Source organism: Camelus dromedarius, chromosome 32 (genome assembly GCF_036321535.1).
Source record: "Camelus dromedarius isolate mCamDro1 chromosome 32, mCamDro1.pat, whole genome shotgun sequence".
Classification (NCBI taxonomy): domain Eukaryota; kingdom Metazoa; phylum Chordata; class Mammalia; order Artiodactyla; family Camelidae; genus Camelus; species Camelus dromedarius.
Window position 1 is genome coordinate 14,274,818 of NC_087467.1, and position 17,186 is coordinate 14,292,003.

At 47.7% G+C, this 17,186-nt stretch overlaps 1 protein-coding gene across 2 annotated transcripts in view; it reads right to left on the reverse strand.

The window, feature by feature from the left end:
* Positions 1-1,146: 1,146 nt before the first annotated feature.
* LAMA3 (laminin subunit alpha 3) overlaps positions 1,147-17,186 on the reverse strand; it is a 197,451-nt gene continuing 181,411 nt past the window's right edge. Inside the window, exons 68-75 of one of the 2 annotated variants that reach the window (XM_031439059.2) lie at positions 14,075-14,244; positions 10,125-10,308; positions 8,119-8,259; positions 5,803-5,962; positions 5,561-5,691; positions 3,664-3,757; positions 2,363-2,482; positions 1,147-1,604 (exon numbers count right to left, since the gene is read on the reverse strand). In XM_031439059.2, coding sequence (XP_031294919.2) covers positions 1,459-1,604; positions 2,363-2,482; positions 3,664-3,757; positions 5,561-5,691; positions 5,803-5,962; positions 8,119-8,259; positions 10,125-10,308; positions 14,075-14,244 — 1,146 coding nt within the window. In that variant the 3' untranslated portion in view covers positions 1,147-1,458. The remainder of the gene's footprint in view (positions 1,605-2,362; positions 2,483-3,663; positions 3,758-5,560; positions 5,692-5,802; positions 5,963-8,118; positions 8,260-10,124; positions 10,309-14,074; positions 14,245-17,186) is intronic. The other variant, XM_064481539.1, reaches the window with a different exon arrangement.

The window sequence follows — 17,186 nt, forward strand, 5'->3', positions numbered from 1 at the left end:
TCCTTTCAAATGAATCTAGGAAGTGCTCATGATTAGTTAGCACTAATGAATAATTCTGTAGATTCGGTTGGGTTAACACCAGGAACCCAGAAGAAAGAATCACCCGTTGAGCGTCGCCCGGCCAAGGACAGGCGAAGTGGATGTCCTTCCTGCAGACTCAGTGTCTGAGAGGCCTTCGCCTGGTGGAATTTTCATTTGGAAATCAGTATTTTTAGAAAGCACATGACTTAAGGTCATAAAATTCAACCTCTGACCCAGCATAGCACCCCTAACGCCCCCTCCCCGCCCCCGCAGCCAGCCTCAACCCCCTGTGATGGGGACCTCGCTACCTCTTCAGGAGAACGGTTCATGTTTGCATAGCTGTGGTCGTTGGAAAGTGCGCCCACGGGGCTGCAGTGTGACGGTCATAAGGAGCTCTGAGTGCAGTTTCAGAGGTGGAGGGCGTGGAGCTATATGAATACCATATAGGGTTACTTACTGTATTCAGATTTCACAATTGTTCTTTTTCTCCTGATGAACAAATACTATGTTGGAGATACAGAAATGCTTGCAGAGTCTTCTTGGTTAGCGAGAGTGGTGCCAGGTAATAATACGGGTCTAGAACATGGTCCATTATTTTCTAGATAAAACTAGAAGCGATTCCTCCTTCCCATGGGCTTCTCTTAGCTTCTTATGCACAGCTTTAATTACAGTGTGTGCAGCACATCCATCTCAGCTCCCCTCCTAGATAGCTTTTGCCCTCAAGGAATTGATAATCATAATCTAAACTTGGTTGGTAGCAGACTGTATGTGGGAAGCCAAGTGGAATTACAGGTTCATTAATTCAGTTTGTTATTTACAGTTTTATGAACATTATGTTCCTACCCCTTTGGATGGTATCTTCCTTCAAGGTAGTAATTACTTCTCAAATCTGACTGTAGACCCAACACTGAGCAGTGCTTGATAATTATTTATAGAAAACTGTGTTTTAAGTAGCACATTGAACAGGTGCTGAATAATTTATACGATTAACGATGACCATCAAGCCAACGGCTTTATGTTAATAAAGTGTCATAATTTAAAGAGTACTCTGCACTTACTTAACCCCATAAATTATAACATCTTAACACAGGTAAGGCTTTTGTCTTTTTAAAGTGCTTTAAAGGATATTTATTGTTTTAACAAGTGGAAAATAATATTCTTTAAAAGACATTTAACTTTTAGTGGAAAATGATATTACCAAAAGCATGTAACAATTTGTTCATCATCTTCAAGAAGTGGGATTTTTATATAAAATGTATATGGAGCACTGAATGCCAAAATGCTGGGTCTGTGGGGTTGGAATTGAAAATTAGCTTTGCTATTCATCCCATCCGGATGGTGTCTTAAGTCAGGAACGACCTTGAGTGGGGAGAGGGAGGCGTGCTGAGTAATCAGTGCTTTTGGAGGCGAACTTCCCTGCTGTGTGACAGGTCTGAGTTAGTGGTCAGGACAGCCATTCAGACTGACGGTCCCCTGAACTTCCGTGGCTTCAGTGACAGGGATAGGAATGTGGTTGACTTGAATATTCTTCAGGCAGCCAAAAAAGGATTTCCACACAGGAAGCTTCAGGGTTTTCAAATTAGCTGAGAGACAAAAGGAGAGTCATTCAATGACTAATTCATACCACCCAGCAAATGCACTCCAGTTAAGAAACCGTCTTATGAGAGTGAAGAGGGCCCCGGGTCTCAGGCCACCCAGTTCTCTCCTCCTTTAAGCAGCACCCAGCACAGCCCCTGCTGTGATAAATCAGCCGCAAGGCTACTCTTAACACTCTTCAAAGGAGGAGATTCTACGTCCCAAATTGATAGATAATGACTCTGAACTCTAGTGCTTTTTATGGCTCACGGAAGAGTATAAAATTAACCACCGGACGTTTTGGAGGGACATAAAACAATGAAGACTGACAAAGCTCTTTCCAGGCAAAATTCCAGGCTTGAACTTGACTCCACCCCCATCTGCCTGATTGCCCCATTCTGGCTCCACAAGCTTAGTAACTGGCCAGTAAAACTAAGTGCCTGGAGGGCCTGGACAGTAACGTGGGCCTTTTCTGATTCTTTGCTGATATCAGGCTTCTAGGTTCACGTAGCCTCTTAAGAGAGGCTTATACATTATCGGCTTGGGACGAGAGGGAGAGGCAGCAGATGGCCTGGGCTACCCTGAAACGTCCCCATTGCCACAACCAGGTTTCCCCACAAGCTGGAAAGAGCCTCCCCGCCTCCACGTCCAGCCAACGGCTGCCCTGCCGGTAACAAGGGCTGCGGCGTCGCGTTGTCGGTTTAAGAAGGAAATGTTAAGAGCTGACGTGAGGCAACGTGGGTGTAGAAGTCAGCACAAGAATTACCTGGGACACCTCCGATGTGCAGACGCTCCCGCGTGCGGGCCGGCGGGAGGGGGAGCCGCCCGGCTGTGTAGCTATTGTCCGCGTCCAGCTCCAGGTGCAGGATGTGCTGCTTTACGGTGACTGGAGAGAAAGGAAGCGGGTCAGGTCCATCATCCGAGGGCAGCCCTGCCCACTGTGTCATGTCTACACCTGCGCAGCACCACTGGCTTCGTTTTAACTCACTTCTGTTGGGCTATGGGAGCACTGCTCGTGGGAATTCCATCAACCTGGGCACAATTTCAACTGATTTCTCAACACCAAGTGCTGTTTAGGTGCATCCACATATATTACAGAATTGAACCCTAAAATGAGCCTGTGAGGAAGACATTATTCCTCCCATTTCCCAGGTAACAGACTGTGACCCTCAATCATTGAGCGGGGCAAGATGGCTTGGTTTTAAGTTGGTCTCCTGTCTCCAGAGGCCAGTGTGTATTTTATGTGATCTCCGGTTCTTTCCAAGGAGACACCTACTTCTGAAAACTGACTCCAAAGTCGCTTTTCACCCTCCAAATAAAATTACTCCCATGTTAACAGTATGAACCAACTGCAAGGTAGTTAGCTTTCAAGTTTGCCAAGAAAAGACTACTTTTTAACAAAAGGTATTTTAGCCAATACAGGTTAATATACCTCCAAACTGATATGCCCAAGTTATTCCTAAAAGAGCAGATTTGATTTGAGAGGCTATGCCTGCTCTCAGCCCAGTGGTGTGCCTAAATTGTTTGCATTAATAGTAAATGGTTGTTGAAAAAAACAACCCAACAGGGACCTTTAACAACAGTAAGAGCACATGTTTACTGAGCACTTGTGCTTACTGGACACTGCTAAGCACTTTACGTGCATTATCCCATTTAATTTTCACAACCCTGGGAGGTGTGCGCTGTTTTTATCTCTGTTGTGCAGATAAGGAAACTGAAGGTAAAGAGCAATTAAGCAGCTTGCTCAAGGTCTCACAGGTAAGGACCTGAGATTTGACCTCTGTTCTTTTTGACTTCAGAGCCAAGATCTGAACCACAATGTTATCCTATCTCGAAAACAAACATAACTTAGTTTGCTGGGCTCAAAAAGAAAAATCTCAGTGTGTTATGGGGAACTGGAGCCACGAATTACCCAAATACAACTGGAGCTGAGACTGGACGAGTTCCCACCACGTTACCCTCGTGGGGTGACACTCATGGTAGGATGAACTGCATTTGGGATACCCAAGTCTGGATGGAAAGGGAGACTATTCCAGTGTGTGAAAAACAGGCTACTGGAAGTCCTACCTGCCACCGAGTGCCACTGTCCATCACACAGAGACCGCTGTGGTGTGACTGATGTCGAGATCCCACTTGCCTCACTGCCCACAGAGGCCGTGACCTGGAACACACATGCGTTTTCTAGTTCCTTCTGCAAGGCAGGTGGAGCCACTTCCCCTGCCTTCTTCCCTTCCCAGCCCTCACACCCTGACCACCCAGGAGCACTTTAAATATAGGTGCCCCGCCCCGACTCCTGCACCAGGTGATTACACGGGGGGCCAAGGCTTGGCAAGAATCTCTCTGCTGCATCCCCTCCATGTAAGTGAGCTGCAAACCCCACCTTCCTGGAGTTGCCGCCCGAGGCAAAGAGACTGCCCCTCCCATTCCTGCCCCTCACTCTCGGGAGGCCCCACACAAAAGTTACTGATGAGCATCGAAGACCTGCCTTAGCTATTAATATGTGACAGCGGCTCTGTTTAGAAGGACATGTAAAATTTGGAAGGCAAAAATGCTGGTCAAGGCCTACACCCTGCTGCAAGGGTCAGCCAATTATAATAATCCCATGAACACAGGACTCAGAGGGGGCTCTCGCCCAAGGAATTCAGCAAGCTGACCGACTGAGATCGCACTGGGCACATGTCAGGGCTCAGGCGCTCGACGAGCCCCTGTGCGGGATCCCGCGTTTCCACTCTCTGCGCCAGGATTCTCCAAGGGCGGAAGCAAGGTCAGTGAGCAGACAGCACTGAAACAAGCATGTTGATAAATAGCCTACACTTAATTTGCATGGAGCTGGACAGTACAGCCTGTTCTCAGGCAGTTTTCGAGCTGAACAGTGTCACTGCTGTTAGGAAGGTCATCAGGTCTTGAGTTCGTTTTGGGGGGATTATTTCCTATCCAGAAGCTCTCTCAGGAGACGCTCCCCAACCTCTCCCCTGAAAAGCCAGCCTTGTCTGAACCACCACGAAACACAGGTGCTTGCTTCTCTGACCCACAAGAGGCCGGCTCAGACTTAAAGGTGCAACCGAAATAAAAGTGTTCTAGGAGTTTTGGCTGTTTTATCTTATTCTGAGAGTTTCCCCTCACATCTAATAAACTGTGGAAGGATGGAGGTAAAAGATAATGGTGTATATCAGTCTTTGCCTTGAGGCCTTAACTAAGAGAGGCTTCCTGAATGAATTTGGTTTTAAAGAGTTATTGTTTGAAAAGGAAAGAGCTATAGCTGGGTGGAGAAAACAAGACACTGACGAGGCCCGTGAGTGACGGGAGGGATGAAGTCACAGAGGCATGTGCTAGAGAAGGAATCCAGGAAAAACTACAGTATCCCGGGTGGAGACCCAGAGGCCGGCATGGCAGCCAGGACCAGAGGACGGGTGAGCTGTGCAGACACCATGAGGGGGCTTGGAACTGATCTAGAGGACACAGGGCCACGGCGTGGCTGTCATGTGGTGTAGACAGCCGGTAAGAAAATCTATCCCAGGAATTCTGGCACTGGCCTCGTTAAATAAAAGCAGAGGTGAGACCAGGGTGCAGTGGAGGCAAGAAAAATGCACATGGATGGAGTATACGGCAGTTTCTCTTCTCTTGACCAAAGCCCTTAAATAAAAGCATTATTCTCCATGTTTTAACGATAAAGAAACTGAGTCTGAAAGAGGTTAAGTAACTTCCCTAGGGCCTTATAACCACATGGTGCAGCTGGAACTCAGCTCAGCTTGTTTGAATGTTCCCAGCTTTAAAGATGCAGAACAGAAAACATGATGACCAAGTTACTTGCTAAAGGAAAATGGTAAGTTAGCCCTGAAGTCAGGTCTCCTAAATACAAGATTGTATTCTCTACCATAACTTTACCCGCCATAGTCTCCAGAAATGGAATCTGGTCCTAATCCAAATTCACACAATCTTCCCGTGTCATCAGATGGCTACGCACCTTTCCTGCCTCCATATAAACACATAAGTGCTTGCCGGGTTGACTTCCGATGTGTATTAGGATTCCAGTGAGACTTCTTGGGCGAATGCTGAAGACAAGCTTAAACTCTGGCCCCAACAACACAGAGTTTGCTTTCAAAAGGAAAAAAAAGAAACAGTGAAAACATCGTAATTGAAGGAGAAGGACAAAGCTCTTCAGAATCAATGATATAAAGATATAAACTCTTCCGAACTGCTCCTTACCTAGGATGACATGACCTCCTTCTTGGGAAAAGTAAATGCCTTTCTCCAAAGAGCCGCCCAAGCAGGGAGACACCCCAAAGCTTGCAGAAGGGGTATCCAGGGGTTTTGAATCCAACTGAAAGTTCCTCAGGCAGCCCACAAAACTGTTTTGGGGGAGGCTCTGCGACCAAGCAGACAAGAAAGCAAACTTCATCACTTGCAACTCCCAAAAACGTGTGGCGGCCAAGGTTAAGGGCAGGGCAGTAGTCCACAAGGGGAAGAAATGGGGATTCATCAGTCCTGCTCTCAAGAGTCAGGTGGGTCTGACTGTTTTATTCTGGCTCTCCCCACAGTGCCACAAAACCTGGATACCAGATGTCTGGTGGGTGGTCAAAGTTTGAAGGTGCCACCAAACCAAGTGTGCGTGTGTGCAGAGGGTAGGGGTGGTGAGGATGGCTGTCTAGTGTGGAACAAGAGGAAAGAGGGCGACTTGACCCTATCCACACAGTCAAAGCTGGCACAGGGGAAATTTCCACCTCGCAGCTCACAGATCTCACCTCTTTGCAGGTACAAACCACTTCTTGGGGTTTCATAAGCCCGTGTGATAGCTTAATGCAGGGCAGCTGACTGAAAACAGAGGCCAAAACATTCCGCAAATAATAAAGAGTAAAAAAAGCTCCCTACATTGTTGGGCCCTGTGCACCACCAACACAGCACGAATGCTGTCGGGCTGAGATAAGACCCAGGGGGCAGCATCAGTAGGCTTGCGTGGAGGCCCAGGGCTGCCTAATGCTGGCCTGGAACAGGGGCCCAGGGTTCTGTGATCCCTTAAATTATCTACCAGGTGTTCTGTGCATTTTCCTAGGAAGAGAGGCTGTCACTTGCATGAAATTCTCAAAAAAAAAGTTAATAAATCACTGAATAAAAGCCCTCAACTTGCTTCTGGAACAAATGCTTTCAGGACTCTGGGATCCTGCACAGATGCAAGACATGACAATTGTAAGAGAATGTGGTGGCATCATAGATGTAGGTGGTGTCAGTGCCAACAACAAAGTACTGAAATTTTTAGTTCCTTAGGATCTGCCATCGCCTACAAGGAAGAGCCTGTGTCTGACACCACGCTCGGGTGCTCCAGGCTAGGCCTCACCCTAGCACTGGATCCCTAAGTACTGGCTGCAGGTTTTGGTGTTCTGAGGCAGCTCCTGGTTGACTGGATGTTGCCTGCCCTTTCAGAGGACACAGAGGAGGGTAATTAGGGGTCTGCACCTTCAGGCTGAAGGAAGGCTGCAGACAGCACCTTGCTTGTAAAGAGTGTTGTAAGCGGGAGGCTACTGGTCATCTCAGATGCTAGGATGTTGAGTCTGATTTATCCGAGTCAAAAGAGCACCCAAATTGTGCCCTGAATCACTGCCCCATCCTGTGATTTCTCTGAGAGGGAAATAGGTACGAAGGTTGCAGAAAAGCAAACATTGACTATCCTCCTTAGCAATTAATATGTTACACGTTATCTACGTATTAGATAACATAACACATAGACCATATCATGTTATATATTATTCATGATACATATACCCAAGGTATCATACACAATAAAGTAAAACAAGACTTTATAACTTACTGGGGCTTTGGCCCAAACCCCAGTGCAAAATTCAGGTGGGTCAGGCTGAGCCCTGTGGAGGCAACAAGGCCTAGACTAGGGCAGCCAGACCGCCTAGAATCCATGCTGGCGGAAGTGGCCCGCTTTAATGGTGTCCATTTCTAGCCCAGATTTGAGTCTCAGCCCTTCCTCCCCTGCTGCAAGCACACATTACCCCAGAACGGACACCAGCCATAAGCATGGGGCAAAGGAGCCAAGCTTCTGGCAGCACGTTTAGCAGAGGACAATTCCAGGACCTGCACCAGTGACAGGGCCACCTTACTTCATTTTGCGGGAGAAAAGGCAAATCTGGGAGAAGAATGACAGGTGAGTTCGGCCACCCCAAGTAACGCAGGTGCAATCAGTGCTCTGGCGGCGTGGAGGAGAGAGAGAGACCAGGGAGAGGGCATCACAGAGCTCAGCCCTGAAGCCATGGCCCCAAAGGGGCCTTTGAACTTGACAAATCCAGGTACGCACCCCTCCTTCTTGGAGACAGGCAGACTTGTGATTTTCCCCTCAGCCCAACTTTTTCCCAATTTGGTTCTTGAGATAATTGTATTTTAGTCACCAAATAACATTAAAACACATATTCAGTTATTAAAATAATTTAAAGTATTCTGATTTGCTTGAATATCTTATACAATTATAATGATTATAAAGTGAATTGTTCTTATCTATGGCTCTGAAGAATAACTGTTTACCTTTGGTTTCCCTGATGGAGATGATCCCAAGTAAATTGGTGCTCTGAGGCTGATGGTGGAATTTCCAGGCAACCTTCCCTCCCGGGCCCTCAGACCATCCACAACCAAGCGCCCCTTTTCTCCATCTTGCCCAAATGCCACCTTAAGGGTAAAGAAAATAAATTAATCAGATTCTTGTCTTTGATCGTTGGTGCTGTATTTTATTAGTGGTCACAGGAAGTTTAAAAAAGAAAATGCTTTTCTGTCCCTTCAAAGAGCTTTAAAAAATTAAGAGATTTTTCTCCCTACTATTGTCATCATCATCATCATCATTTGGGAGAGCATGTTAGATATTAAACAAAGTGAGCTTAAAACGTGAACTAAAAAAAGGATTTCTCAGAAGAGAACAAAAGCATATAATTGACCCGGAAACTTACAAAAGAGAAATAACTGAAGAGCCAAAGGAATCATAAATAGACACACATCCATGCAACAAAGGGGAAGGGAGGGTCTGTGCAGAGCTGCGGCGGGTGAAGTCATGTGCCCCTCTGAGCGCTGGTCCTGGAGCAAGGGGTCAATGGCTACTTCTCTTCTATCAGGAGGAGCAAGTGTTTCAAACTCCCTGCTGAAAGTCAGGACCCCTGGGCTCTAGAGTGGATTCTGCCACCTTGTAGCTATGAGACTGTTCACTAACAACTCCCCAGTGTAGGCGCCCAGCATGACCTCTGGCCTCTACTGTCTCCTGACTCCTGGGCTTGGATGTCTGATAAGCAACTCAGCCAGAGGATGCTCACAACAGAACTCCCACTCTTCCCCAGCCACACCCACCTCCTCCCCATCTTCTCCATCTCAGCAAAAGTTCCACTCTTGAGCCAATCGCTGGTCCAAAATCAGAGGACCTGCTACTGAGTCCTCTCTTTCCAGCAGCCAGCCCTCTTGGCTCTGCCTTCAGAACACATCCTGTCTGGTCCACTTCTCCCCACCTCCACCATGTCCTCTTGAACCAGAGGCAACAGCATCCAACTGGTCTACCTACTTCTACTCTTACTCCCTTTTAGACTCTTCGACTACAGAGAATTTTTAAAAATATAAATCTGTTTGTGAAATGCTCCTTTTTCAGTTTTAGACTCTCCAAAAGACATTCAGAGTAAAATTCCAAATCCTCACCTTGGCCTTCAGTGCTTAAATGATCTGGTCCCTGCCTCGCTCTTGAACCCCACTTCTTATCCTCCCTGTTCTGTTCATTTAGCTAATTCCTACCTCTGGGTCTTTGTATTTGCTGTTACCTCCGCCTAGAACACCCTTCCTGTAACTTCACATGACTGCCACCCCTTGGAGGAGGCCTTCTTTCACTATCTTATTCAAAATAGTCTCTCTACTCAGCTACTTCCTTACCTTGTTTTATTGTCTTCTCAAAGCACTTACCAGTATCTGATATTATACTGGTTTTTTGGTTGGTTTGTTTGTTTATGTGCTCCAGAATGGCAGCTCACTAAATATTTGTTGAATGACTAATTGAATGTAACTTGTCAAGCCACTTAATTATTTTAAGTTCCAGTTCCCTTATCAGAAAAAAAAAAAAAGGTCCCTTCATGCCTTAAACTGTATTTCTTTAAGCCTAGGACGCCTTCAGGCAAGAGCTGAGATGCTAGCGATGTGGATCCTCACACCTGTGTTATAGAGAAGGCATCCCAGACTCAGAGAGGGACCTGGAACCCTGGAAATCATCCTGAAGGAGAGAACTGGTCCCGGGAGCAGGGGTGGGAATAGGCAGGGGGAGTGAGGCAGCCTAGGGGGCGAGGAGGGGACTGGAGGAGCAGGGAATAAAGCCTGCGTCGGCATTTAGGATGACATTTGTACACGGCACATGCGGGAGGCTCTGGGGCTGAGATGCTGGGGCGCTCAGTGCCTGCGACCGCACGCGCGCTCCCAGCGCTTCTGCCCTCGTGCCTGGACGAACGCTGAGACCCCCATTTTTAGCTACTCGCGGGTGCACCTGGCCCTGTGCAGAGGTTCCCAGCTCTCACCGTGTGCCACTTCCCATCACTGCACTTCTCTTTGCTTTTGAGCTTCAGTTTTTTCCCTTCTGCCCCCAATGCAAAGACCAGACGTCCTTTTGAAAGATAAAGAGCCATGAAGGAGTTCTTAGCGCCTGCATAAAACACGAGCCCTCTGGACGAAGTTGTCTGCACGTCCACAGCAAACTGCAACCTGGGGGAGAGAAAGCAAAGAGCAAAGAAGGAAAATAAGATGATTTTAGAGTTTTCCCAAATCTCCCAAGTCAGGTGAGAGGGTGGAAGCAAACATCCACACCCCATGATTTAAATGAATAAACTAAACAAGTACTTATCAAATGTCTGTCTCTTTGGGAATTTTTAAAAGCCATTACGTTCTAGCCATTGAAAGTTTTGTTGTATAATTTCCTTATTTTGTTGGGGAATAAGAGGAAGTTTTATGGCAAACTTAGCTAGTGATGTAAGTCCCAGCACATGGCAAGAAGCAATATGCCTTACTTAGAAAAATCTACATTTTAGAAAATTATGGTGAAATATGCATAAACCTAAAGTTTACCACCTTAACCATTTTTAAAAGTACAGTTCAGTAGTGTTAAGTACTTTCACATTATTGTGTATCCAACCCCCAGAACTATTTCCATCTTGCAAAACTGAAACTCTGTACACATTAAACAACTCCGCCTTCCCTCCTCCCCACAGCCCCGCCGCATCCACCCTTCTCCTTTCTGTCTCTATGAATCTGACGACTCAAGCTGCTTCATAAAACTGAAGTCACACAGTATTTGTGTTTTGGCGACTGGATTATTTCACTTAGGAGCCCCGATTTTTAGACCCAGTGAATATGCATTCTGTATTGTATACATGCAGGCAGCGGGAAGCTGTGAGGAGAAGTCAGGGGACAACTTGAACAACAAAGATTTAATTTAAGCATCAGCAAGCATTTTCTTTCTGCAAGACATATTTAACCTAGAGGCACAGAAGTACACACCCACCTTCTCCCAACACCCTTACATTTCTCAGACCTTAATACCTCACCTGTGATGAGCAGGAATTAAGCAAGTATCATGTAGTAAAAGCAGAGAACAAAAGTTAGTATTCCTTTGCGTGATGGTTACCTATTGTAGGCATGTGTGGCTTAGCAAGCTTTACTTTCTGTGAAAACTCACATCCATCCACCCATCCACTTATTCACTCATTCAACAAATATTTAACGAGGGGGCGGGTAAGGCACTGCGGGGGGCACTGGACATGCAGGGATGGAAGTGTCATTCCTTGAGTTGCTCACAGTGCACCAAGGGGCGGCCGGAAAGTGCACGGGGAGAAGGTGCTGGGAGTCATGGGTAGCAATAGGCTGCCATCACCCATTCCTGGTGGTTTATGTCCAAGTGCACATCCGACAGGGCAGGAATGGGGTCTATCCTGCCTACAGCTGGATCCCCAGTGCCTGGGACACAGTATGCCCTCAAGAAGTAGTTACTGGATCGAATTAAATTGCAAATGGAAAATGTGGACGCAGAATCAGGAAGTGGGAGGAATAATTACACTGTGACATCTCTTTGGTTTTTAATACTGTGAGGCTGAGCAAACGCTGAGATGCGCTTTAATTCCTCAGATTTGCAGGTTTCCTTGAGGATAACTGTTCTCCAAAATGAAAAAGAAACCTATATTTGTGAAATTAAACCGACCAGATGGTGACACTGCTCAACATTCCCCTTGCTGTAGCTGCGTGTTAGTGCGGAGGTTTGGAGAACGAGGGTTAGCCAATTTAAGGCGGATATTAGAACTTGCTACAGAATTAAAAGTACTTTACATATGTGGGCTTGGTTATTAGACTTGAAATTTGCTTTCCAGAATTATTTCTTAGAGCAATTTTCTTTCAGGAAAGACTAACTGACTAACACCCAGAAAAGACATCAGTGGATTCAGGTCCTGGCATATGAAGTTTGATGGAGGATAGGAGGGTGGGGCAGAGAGCAAAGGAGCGTTTTTATACGTTCAGGAATAGGTTAGAAAAAAATTGGTGGTACAGGTTTTTAAAAGAGAGGCAAAAAGTTGCTAGAATAGAAACCAGAATGAGAACAGAACAGTCCAAATCTTGCAACACCCTGAACGCATACTCCACTACAATATTTGGGGCTAAAATAATTTAAAAGTTATATTTACTATGGATTATTTTTTTCACTTTCCGTTTAAGAATGCTACCTTTTCCATTTATTATATACAATTTAGTGTTGGTTGGGAAGATGCTGGGGTGGAGTCATCAGAAGCAGCCAGGTAACTCATTATAGTGAATGTGCTCAGAGAAGATGCAAGGGAGAAAGGGGCCAGGGAGGGAGGGGAAGGCAGAGATGCTGGAGAAGCCACAGAGCCAGGCGGCCGGAGGGAGGGAAGCGGGAAAAGGACAGCCTGGCAGCATCTGCAGGAAGACTGCTGTCATTAAGGTCAGCTTGACCGAGAGAGCAGTGATGGGGAGCGGGGCCGCCCCATCGCTGTAGCCCCAGGAGGGGCCGACGGCTGAGAGGGTCACCACTTCTGCCAGCTGCCTTAGCCTCCACCAGCACAGTTCAGGCAAATCAGGAGTCCCGAGAGGTTCCGTGGAACAACTGGAGAGGTGGAGCTGCTGGCCCAGGCAGTCTCCCTCAGAACCCAGCCCCTCCCTTTCCGACACTCACATCTGCCTATGAATTATGCCCTTGGCCTCCGAGGGCCAGCTCATCACTGGCTATTACCTCTCCCCACTGCAAGAAAAGCATTATCAACCCCATTCAACTGATGAGAAAACTGAGGTTCAAAGAGATGTAGTGATTTGCCCAAACACATGAGACAGGCATGATTACGCTAAGTTTACAGAGAGGAAGCTGAGGCTTAGAAAAATGGAACAGCAACTGATGGTTGCCACGGAGTCACTGCCCAGAGCTCCCTTCAGGAGAACCTGCAACAGGGCTTGGCGGGCTGGTAATCCCCAGCGGCCACTCTCTCAGAACCGCAGTGGCACACGGGTGGCTCCCAGCTGAGGCCCCAGCTCAGAGGCAGAACTAGGGCTGGGCCATTTATGCCCAACACCGGACCCTTCTTTGGGGTGATCTCTGCTTGCGGATGCCCCAGCGGCCTGCCGGCCCGCCTCAGGGCTGCACTGTGGTCTGAGGCTCTTCCTACCCACCCCCGCCTTCCTCTCTCCTTTCCCAGGCCTCAGGCCCAAATCTCAGTTGAAGGCCATCCCTGCCAGCTCCGGCTCCCTCTTCTTTTCTTCCACAGAAACAACAACTCTCTTGCTCATCTAATCCCGTTTTGACATCTGCATCCCTGAGGACCTGAACTGGCACATGGCCTGAGGTCAGACAGCCAGCAAGTGGCTGTGTGGGTGGATTGAAAGCCCAGGTCTTAAAGCCAGGTCTCTTTGACCCCTGCACAATTCTGCTTCTTAGGTAAGTCATAAAGGAATTTTTGGCACCTTTCTATTTATGTCTCCTTCAAATCACATGAAAATGACAAGCCTTGTTTTTCGACTTTTTTCTGACATAATAAATATCTCTGCTCATCCTCACCTCCCCCAAAGAGATGCAACTTGTTAGCACAGAAAGTCCAAATGTATTTTCTAAAAATGATGTATCTGGCACCAAGTCTTCCTAAAAGAATGATTTTTCCTCTAACTGTAGAATGCAGGAGAAGAAAGGTGATTTATCATAGAAATAAATAGCAGCTTTGGAGAGAAACAACAGCATTATTTTTAGAACACCGTCAATTCTAAATCAGAGCCGGGCTGAGTGTTTCAGCCTCTGAGCAGCACGCGTCATGTGTGCCTTCCAGCTCTGGGGAGGGGGCATGCGTGGGCAACCGCACTCTGTGTCCCAGGCGGCTGTGCCCCGTTCATTAGTGACAGGTGCCTGGTGTCGTGTCTGTCCTGGGGTAGAATCACAGAGTTAGATTCTGAGTTGGCTCGGGGCAGGAAAATGAAATAATACCTGGATTTCAGCAACTCCTGGGGAAGCATGAATAGCAAGTGGCTGGTGGCACTGTTCCCAAACCTGAGGGCTCTGTGGCTGGCCTGGGCCCCGAGAGGTGGTGGGCAAGACTGGGCATCTGTCCACACCTTCAAGCTCCTCGGGGAGACTGCTGGTGTGTCCCGCAATGGCTGTGTGGGAGAGAAGCAAAAATCAGGGCAGCAAATTATCAGGGGGAAGAGTGGAGAATGCTTATCTTGCTAAGTGCCTTGCTTGGTTTTGACTTCTGATCCTTAGCGGAAATCAATAGAGATGACTTCATCTTTGGAGAGGATGCATGGTATTCCCATACTACCTAAGCCTGCCGCACCTGGGACCAGCGGCTACCCTGAACGCCTCCCACAGCGGAGCTTCAGAAGAACCAGGGTCCCTTGAGAGAGCCAGCATTTGGCCAGCAGCGCCGAGGCCTGCACAGCCAGCCAGTGGGACCTGGAGCCGCCAACCTGCCACCTCTGGGCCATCACTTGGGCCTTTTGCAGCAGGGCCATGAAAGGACCCAGAGAGCAGGATACAGAAGGTCTGAGGGGACCCCATCCTGTCCCCGCTTTCATCAGAGTTGACCCAGGCATGAAGTCTGTCCTGAGCTGGACAATGCTCTGAACTTTTGAACAGGACTGAGTTTTAACGCAGGAAAACAACCGTAATAAGAATCAAATGTGACTAGAAAAATTGTTGTTAGAAACTGAGACTCGCCAGCCCTTCCTCCTCTTTCCTCTGCTGCAAAGCCCAGATTTTGATGACGTGCCCACGCCTCTTTCACAGGCCTCAGAGGCTCAGAGGCACTTAGAGCTCAGCGGGGCTCTCCATTCTTGGAAGTAAATGATGGGCATTTGCCCTGCTAGGGATTGGTTCAGGAATGAACATGTGACTCCCCAACCTGGCCAATGAGCCTTAAGGGGAAGTCAGGGGGCGGGGCCTTAGAGAGAAAGGCGGAGCTCAGTGCTCCTGACACAGGCACTGCAGTAGGTAGTCTTGAACTGCAGGGGATGGAGCCAGGGCGGTGGTGGGGAAGCAAAGCCCAGTCCTACAGGTCAGGCCTCCAACCCTCCCATCCTCGAACTGGCCCTTAGTGTGACCCTTTAGATCCTCTTACTGTATGGCTTAAGCCATTTTGCACTAGGTTAAGCCCTAGCAGCTGAAGGCTTCCTAAGAGATTCAGATTCCTTCAGGATCTGGCTTTCCAGTCCCATCAGATTCCTGGATAGGATGCTTGGGATGCAGACTTGATACCAGGAATTTCAAACACTCCACGCTTGCATACTGCTGAGTGGAGGTTAGATCACCATGCAGCTAAGTGAATTGCTGAAAATCACAGCCAGACCTGGGTCCTCCCGGAGCTTCCTGGGGGGGCCTCACACTGGGGGGCCCCACACTGGGGGGCCCACGCCCTCCCTGCAAGATTCTTCATGTGTCAGTAGCAGCAACATTAAGATGAACAGTTTTCATAGATGCCCTTTGCCACCAACTCTTCCTTAATTCTCTTAATGGCACCATTATCCTTCAGGGCATCGTGGCCCCACACCTTCATCATCACAGGCCCCCACCTCCTTGGCCTCTTACAGGCGCTCAGTTTCCACGTCCTACTCTTCATGTCTGGGATATACTTTGTTTCCACTCTTTCCCTTTCACCTCTGTCCTGAAAGTCAGGTCCTCACCCTCTTGCCTGGACCTTTCCCAGTACTTTGCCAGGATGACTCCATGTCTCTAGAACTTTCCTAGATAAAACCATCCCACAGCTTAAAGCATTCCTTTCAGTGGCTTCACACTGACTACAGAAAAACGTCAAAATTGCGTCAGGCCATCTGAGGCTTGTCTGGTCTGGCTCCAGCATGTGATTCTGAACTTACCCTCCGCCCCAACCCTCTCTGTTCTTTTTTAAATCTTTTTTATATAATTAAAATTCAGTCATAATAAAACTGTTCAAAATAGTGTTGACATATATTTCCATTACAATATGCCAACTCCAATCTCTGACCGAACTAGCGATATATCTGGGCATCTGTCTGCCCACCCCCGACTTTCTGCACCAAATTGTCCCCGTTCACCAAGCTTCCCAAGCCTGCAGAGCCCGCGCGTGAAGAGCACATTCTGCAGCCCCAGGTTTCAATTCTGACTCTACGGTTTACTTACTGGGTGCTCTTAGGCAAACTTTTTTTTTTAACCTCTCTGAAACTCACTTCCCTGACTTGCAGGGTTGCATTTTATTCTGCTCTCAGAGGCGTGTGGTGAGAACTGAGAGATCAGAGAGGATGTAGGCAAAGTGTCTGGTACCTGCGAGTTCCCCCCCACACCCTGCCTCTTGGCTCTAGGCTGCTGCTCACAGAGTAATAACACTTTCCCGTCTAAATTCAGCCCATACTCCAGACCCAGTTCACGTATCACCCTCCAGAAGGACCCCCCGATCTCTGTGGCGGGAACATGCCTGCTGCACCCCTCCTACAGCATGTGTTGTCCCTTTCACTTAGGTTATTAGTGTGTATAATGATAATAACACTAATAATGGCTAATATTTATTGCATGCCTACGATGTGCCACGTGTTTTATGTCTATTATCTCATTTAACCCTCACGACACCATGAGATGTTATTACATGTCCTCATTTACGTTGCAGGAGGTAGGAGTTTAGATAAGCATTCAAGATCACACACGTAGTAAAGGATAAAGCCCAGCACAAACCCAGGAACTCTGACCGCAAAGTCCAGTACTTAGCCACAAAGCTTCGTTGCCTTCTCTCTGTTATTGAACTTTTAGAGGCATAACGAATGTCTTACTCCATCTGATCTGGGGCCTGCACAGAACAGGAGCAACATGAGATACAGTGCATTCACTGCATCTCCCACATCAATAGCCCCAGTTCTGCTCTCTCTGCTGAGGCCACTCGGAGATGCCTGACAGTCTCCCAGCAGCTCCCTGCACCTGGTTGGGGCACCTGTCACTCAATATGCCACAAACTCCACTCATTCTCTTTCCCTCCAAAGACTTGTCCTTTTCCTCTCTCCATGAATGGCTTTTCCACTCATCCAGTAGCCTGCACTAGATGCCTCAGAATTGCATTAGCTCCCTTGCCACCCAC